The sequence below is a fragment of the Mirounga leonina genome, unplaced genomic scaffold (assembly GCF_011800145.1).
Source record: "Mirounga leonina isolate KUSES-001 unplaced genomic scaffold, KU_Mleo_1.0 Mir_173, whole genome shotgun sequence".
Classification (NCBI taxonomy): domain Eukaryota; kingdom Metazoa; phylum Chordata; class Mammalia; order Carnivora; family Phocidae; genus Mirounga; species Mirounga leonina.
This window is the reverse complement of record NW_023270447.1, coordinates 66,712,416-66,719,345: the sequence shown is the minus strand read 5'-3', so window position 1 is coordinate 66,719,345 and position 6,930 is coordinate 66,712,416. Positions and strand designations below refer to the sequence as shown.

At 61.7% G+C, this 6,930-nt stretch overlaps 1 protein-coding gene across 1 annotated transcript; it reads right to left on the bottom strand.

Annotated features, from left to right (window-relative positions):
• Positions 1-1,968: 1,968 nt before the first annotated feature.
• COL8A2 (collagen type VIII alpha 2 chain) lies at positions 1,969-6,185 on the bottom strand. The gene is made up of 2 exons (XM_035020189.1): positions 5,993-6,185; positions 1,969-5,404 (listed from the first exon to the last, which is right to left on the bottom strand). Exons 1-2 carry the CDS (start codon positions 6,171-6,173, stop codon positions 3,486-3,488), a joined length of 2,100 nt encoding a protein of 699 aa, XP_034876080.1. The 5' UTR covers positions 6,174-6,185; the 3' UTR covers positions 1,969-3,485.
• Positions 6,186-6,930: the final 745 nt, after the last annotated feature.

Here is a 6,930-nt window from a genome sequence, read left to right as displayed (position 1 = left end):
CCACTGGTGCCCATGTTTCTCCTCTGCCCTGAAGGAATTTCCGCCCCACCCCGCACACCCCCTTGACCTTCTCAAGCCTTGTACCTCTTCATCCGCTCTGCTAGGAGCCAGTAGCAGGGCTGCAGGGTTGTCGGGCAGATTCCTCCCATTCTTCCAACTGGCTGTGCTGTTTGGCCAGGAAGGGCAGAGCGGGCATGGTTTGGTGCTTTTTCCTGTTGGAGATCATTCAGAGTGGCCCAGGCAGTGGCAGGACAAGCCAGATGTCCCTGCTCTCAGAGTATTCATAGGTTGCTCCCCAAATAGGTCCCAGGTCCTGCTGGCCCAGGAACAGGACCCCAGTAGGAGGATGCAAAGGGCACCCTCTCCCACCAGACTGCCAACCCTTGGGTGAGGAGGGTGCATCATGTCGGTGCCCTGGGTGGACTGAAGGCTATGGGCCTCATTCTGTATCTTGGGCCCCAGTCAAAGGCCTTCACTTGAAAGGAAGTTTTGCACACCATTCATTCTGAAGAAAGGAAAATTGAAAGGGAGAAGACCCTCCCCTCTAACTTCAGGGATATTCTCCAATTATCCTTCCAGCCTCAGTGGAGAGAGAAGCATACCCAGTTCTGCAGCCAGCCTCAGGTCAGGACTGACGGGCAGGTCTGCTTTCAGCTGAGACGGTGTCCTGCCGGGCCAGGGCAAACCACAGGACTTTCCAGGGCTTGGATTGTTTCAGGTTTGCTGCCCCCATCCCTAGAGCCCCAGACAGATTCTTAGCGCTGAGCATAGCAGCTGTGGGCAGGTGCTTTCCACCCAGGACAGCCCCCCGAGTCCTACCTTCAGCAGTGGGCCTGGCACTGGCCCCCACCCTCAGGATCAAAGGGTCATGATTTCATTCATAATTTGTATCAAATGTTGAAACTTGGTCCCTGGGATCCGGAGCCAGCTGTCATGCCCCAGTACCCCTGAGAGCTTGCGGGAATGTTCCAGGGAAGCTCAAACCATCTCCCCTAGCTGCAATCACTGCCTTGCTTTGGTTGCTTAAAATGCCTCTTGATGCAGAGCCTTGGCAGCCTAGGAGCATGGAGCATTTCTGATGTGGTGGTGACAGAAACACGGCTGGGGGCCTGGGGAGGAACGCATGCTCCTTGAGAGAAGGCGAAGAGCAGGAGCCCCAGAGGCTTGAGACCCGCCCCCCCGCGTTGCTGCCGGGCCCGCACAGCGGTATTTCATACAAGAGGTTTTATTGAGGTGGTGTCAGTACAATCCGTCAATACTGCTGGTTTTCTTTTCAAAAAGAAGTCCCTTTTTGCTTTTTTTGTTGTTGTTCCCAAGTGCATTTTTTCCTAATCTGTGACACAGGGCACATAATAGGTATGTAGAGAACTAAGCTTCCTATACCAGGTTAGAAATGAAATTACCAATGAAAACATTCAAACCTTAATCTTAAAAAAAAAAAAAAAAACCCTAGGAATCAATATAAAAATGCACCAAAGTACCGTAGTTTTCATAGTTAAAACTTGGCATCGTTTATCAAAGCTAGTCAAGTGGACACCTGGCACTAAAATCCCATAGAATTTCAGAAACACCAGCCACCCCTCCCCAAAGGCTTCAGGAATGACATTTAGCAGAAGCTAAGTTCTGTGAAACAGCTCTTTCTGGCTCCCCCAGTGCCCTCCTTAGTCCCCTGGGCTCCCCCTGAGAGCTGATGAATCTCCACCCATCGGAACACCTCCCTGACCGATCAGATGCTGGTGGCTTTGGCCCAGGAAGGAGGCTGAGCAAAAAGGACCCCAGCACGCTCGGTTTGAGACTCATTCATTCTCTCGGGTATCGGAGATCAAGCTATCCATCATGAACCCCAGCCAAAACCTGTTCAAGTGTCTCTTGCACAGCTTTGGGTTTCACTTCTTTTGAAAGACAAAACAAGCAAAGGGCCTGCTTTGTTGGGAGAAGTGGGTCGGGGAGGAGGCCTGCCCAGGGGCCCGGGGGCCCGCAGCGCAGTGAGCCAGAGGTCAGCCACCACCGTTCCCCAACACGGATGGTCTGGTGCTGGCCAGAATCGGAGCAGTGCGAGACCACACCGGGCGACCCAGGTTCACACTTGGTACAGAGAAGTGGGTCGGCTCGGGGAGGGCTGATGGAGAGGCCCCGCGCCCCCTGGGAAAGTGGCCATCTTTGCTCCAGCATTAATCTCAGCTTTATCCACTGAGCTTGAACTAGGAGATGGGAGAGGGATCCTGCCCGTTTCCTGCAGGGGGCGCTCTGCTTGGGGAAAACGGCAGAAACATCCAGAGGCAACTCATTCCAAAGGGGCCTGTTGGCACCCTTTTCCTCAGAGCCTCAGCCTTCTGGGCCCTAATCCTGCTTAGAACAGGAAATTGGAACCAGAGGGTAGAAGGAGAGAAAGCCCCCTCAGATTAACCCCTCTAGTAGACACACATACCCGCCATATGGTTCTTGTTAAGGAGAAGCAGGCGGGAGCCTTCTTCATCCCCGAGCTTGTGTGTACCTTGTTCTGAGGGCCAAAAAAGAGGCTCTCTGCCTTGGGGACACTTGGGGGGGGATACCTTACAATTTTGTATGAAAAAATCAGCCCTCCCCCAGCAGGTGGAAGGAGAGGAAGGGAGGGTACTCGAGTTCGCTGATGGTCCATCCTGCCCCGGGCCTGCTGTGGCAGTCCCCAAGGGCCTGTGTGGCTGCCCTTAATGCTGAGCAGAGCCAGTCAGTGGGAGCAGCCTGGGAGAAGGAGGTGGACATGAAGGGCCGCCATCGTGCCCCAGATCCGTGCCCCTCCCATCACAAACCACCGCTCCTGCGGTTGCAGCTGGAGCAGAAAAGGGGTTGGCCCTTCCCAGGACCCTGCAGAGAAGGGGCCACGCACCTGCACCTGCCATGGACAGCCCTGATGCCACAGCATCACGCTGGGGGTGCAGTCCTGGCAGGGCGTCCACACTGGCGACCTCGATGCTCCCTGCCCTTTGCTTTCCCCTGGAAGCAAAAACTCTTCAGGGGATGGAGGTCCCAGGGGAGCTGGAAGAGCCCCAGCCGAGATCCGAGGTACCATCTGGGGGCCAGCAGGAAGGGCAGGGCTTGGGCCTGTGTCTCCCTGGGGGAATGGAATGGGGAGCTCAGTCCCCTCTCCGCTGTGACTCAGAGAAGCAGCATCCTTCACCACCCAGCAGAGCCCAGGACTCCCGAGAGGGCAGGGGGCTCCGGCAGCTGGGCTGAGCATCCTGGGGCCCCTGCCTGCAGTGGGGGCGCAACCCCAACGCTGCACAGACACTTCGGGGAGAGGAACTCCGGCCAGCCTCTTCCAGAAACCACCTCAGCCTGCATGGAGGGAGGAACCAAACCAGTCTCCTCGGGCCTAGGCCACGGCCGCCTCTGCTTCCGCATCTGTTCAGCCTTTGGTTTTTTTCTTTAAATGGAGGTTCTTGTAACTGAGAAGGTCTCTCTACCACTAAAGAGGAAGAGGCCAAGGCGGCAAGGCCCCCGTGGTGTTATGTGGGGCAGAGCAAGAACCCTGAAAAGGAGGAGTGGATATACTCGGTGGAGTAGAGGCCGTTGGCCTGGTCCGACGGCATCTGCACCCAGACCTGGTCGTTGGGCCGCAGCTGGAGCACGGCCCCGCCAGACGCCTGGTCCAGGTAGCCCTTCTTGTATTCATCATAGGTGTACGTGGCTGGCACGTTGTTCTTGTACAGGGCCACCCACACATTGGTGCCCTTGACGTGCACGTGGTAAGCGAAGTAGTAGACCCCGCCCACAGGGCAGGTGAAGATGCCGGTGGCCGGGTTATAGCCACTGTGGCCATTGTAGAGAGTCCGGTCAAATTTGACAGGCATGCCCGAGGCGGGAAAGGGTGAGGTGAGCACGGCGGTGAAGGCGGGTGTGGCGTGGGCCGACAGCTCCCCCAGGCCAAACTGCGGCTTGCCCCCCTTGCCCAGCACAGCGCCCTCCACGCCACCGTTGGGCAGGTGCAGGCCGGCGATGCCAGACTCATCAAAGGCCCCAGGGGCACCAGGGGGACCGGGAGGCCCCGGAGGCCCAGGAGGGCCAGTGAGTCCTGGGGAACCGGGGACCCCAGGGGGCCCTGTAGGCCCAGCCACTCCGGGTTCCCCCACTTTCCCCTCTCCAGGCAGCCCTGGCAAGCCGGGTTCGCCCTTCAGGCCTGGCAGTCCCTGGGGCCCGATAGGACCAGCTGGGCCCTGGAGCCCTGGGATTCCTGAGGGGCCCCTCAGGCCTGGCTGCCCAGGGAGCCCCAAGTCACCCTTCTGCCCCAGGGCTCCTGCCACCCCTGGCCCCCCAGGGCGGCCCGTGAAACCGGGCTCACCTTTGGGCCCAGTTGGTCCAGGGAGTCCATGCGCACCAGGGAGCCCCCTCTCTCCTGGAGGCCCAGGTTTCCCAGCCAGGCCATTAGGCCCCTGGTCACCCCGAATACCAGGCATTCCTGGGGGTCCTCCAGGCCCTGTCTCCCCCTTGGGCCCAGGGGGCCCACGTCTGCCAGGGAGTCCTGCAGACCCTGGAAGTCCTGGAGGCCCCCCAAGGCCCTGCGGGCCCTGCTCCCCTGGCTCCCCATCCTCACCTGGCTCACCCCTGTCCCCCAAGAGTCCTGGGACCCCAGCTGGGCCCCTGTCCCCCTTGGGGCCTGGCAGTCCTGGTACCCCATAGCCAGTGGGGCCTATCAGGCCAGGGGGGCCCCGGGTTCCTGGTTCCCCTTTGGCCCCTGCTGGGCCCTGTGGCCCTGGCACCCCTACTGCCCCTGGTATTCCCACACCATCCACCCCAGGGGGCCCTTTTGGGCCCAGAGCCCCTGGCTCCCCCCTAGGTCCTGGTACTCCTGGAGGCCCCGACTCACCCTTATCTCCAGGGGCCCCAGGAAGCCCATCCAAACCTGGTTTGCCCAAGCCAGCTGGACCAGGGAGGCCAGGGGGTCCAGGGGCACCCCCCTGCCCTGGGGCCCCAGGTAGTCCTGGCTGGCCCACTCCATTATCCCCCTTGAGGCCTCGATCCCCTGGGGGCCCTGGCTCCCCCTGGGGCCCTGGCTCCCCTCCGAATCCTGGGGGCCCTGGCACCCCTTGGGGGCCTGGCTTTCCAGGGACAGCAATGCCTGAGGGCCCAGGGAGGCCAGGAGGTCCTGGGGGCCCCCGAAGGCCCTGGTCCCCTCGTATCCCTGGCTCACCCCGAAGCCCTGGCTGTCCTGGTGGTCCAGCCTTGCCCGGGAGCCCTGGGGGACCAGCCTTGCCCATCCTGGAGAAGCCAGGGGGGCCGGCAGGGCCAGGCTGCCCATGGAGTCCTGGCTTTCCGGTGCCTGGTTTTCCTGGGAAGCCAGGAGGGCCAGGGGGTCCCCGAGGCCCGGGCTTCCCAGGCGGACCGGGCTCGCCTTTCAGGTCCATCGGCAGCAACGGAAGAGGCATTTCTGAGAAAGAGAGAGAGACAGAGAGAAGGGGCAGTCAGGGGCCCGGCAAGTGGGGACGTGGGTCGCATCTACCCACACCCCCATGAGGTAACACTACATCTGCTCATGAAGGCCACACCCCGTCTCCCTCTCCGTGCACTCATGGAAGATGGGCTTTGGGGGTTTAGGTCCAGCGGCCCTCTTGGGGGCTCCTAGCACCCAACCTACCCAGGCTGGGCCTTCGCCAGGAGCTTGGGGTGACTCCCGTCCCTGCACCACCTGGGGGGTGGAACGGCCGCCAGGTGGCGCCAGCAGCCCTCCTTAGAGCCCGTCGGACCAGTCCGCCCCTCCCCCGGCCCCCGCTTCGGTCCCGCCCCTTCCCCACCCGCGCGGAAGACCCCTTCTGCCAGGCGGCCGCGCCCCACTTCCGGCCGCTCGGAGGTCGGAGGCGCTGGGCCCGCGCAGGACGAAAAGGGAAGGGCGGGGGGAGATCTCAGGTGGGAATGGAGAGGCCGTGGCTGGGGGCCAGGAGGAGCTGGTGGGGGGTCAGGAGGCGGGGAGGTGGGGGTCAGGAGCCGCCCGAGGCCCTGCGGGCGGGGAGGCGCTCACCCAGGTACTGGCCCTTGCCCTCGCGGAAGGGCGGCCCCACGGGTCCTTTGTGCATGGGCTGCACGTACTTCACGGGCGCGTAGCCCGCGGCCCCGCCGGCCCCGCCTCCGGTGGCCGCCCTCGGCCCGCACCCCAGCAGCAGCAGCAGCAGCGAAGACAGGGGCGTCAGAGCCCCCCGCATGGCGTCCGCGGGCGCGCTGCAGGGAGGAACCGAGAGGGGCCGTCAAGCCAGCCCCCGGGGGGCTTCGCACCGGGCCCAGGGGCTCCCCGACAGATCAGGACGGAGGTGTTATTCACGAGCAACGCCCACGTGTCCGAGGCTGCGGGAGTCACCTGCTAAAGCTCCCGCAAGCCCGCGCAGCGCCCTCCGTCCTCGCCCAAGTCTCCCGGGGGCCCGCTCCCCTGGACGACAGCCTGCCCCACAGCGGCCGCTTGGCAGCCAGACGCCCTTCCAGCGCACCCATCTGACCCCGGCGCACCCCTGCTAAGACCCTTGGATGGTAAGACCCAGTACCATGTGCTGGGCCGGCTTTCTGCCAGGTCCCAGGCTGAGTTCTCCAGAGACAGGAACTCCCTTAATGCTCTCAGTACTTGAACAAGTTATTATCACTGTCATCCCCATTTTCCAGATGACAAAACTAAAGCAAAGGGCAGCAGAACTGGGGTCTGAGGTCTGCCTGACTTCACGTTATGTTGATGGTGCCCTCCTGGGGCTCCCCTCTGCCTTCAAGATCAAATCTGTGGTGCCTAGCAGGACGTTCAGGGCCTTTTAAAAATCTAGTCCCTGCCTGTCTCCAACCCTATCACCTACCACCGCTTTTCCGTCCCTCCGCTCCCCCATACCTTTGCCCCTGACACCAGGCAGCCTCACACTTCTGGGCTTTTTTGCCGCTGCTGTTTCTCTGCCCTCGATGTTTCTTTCTTTTCTTTCTTTCTTT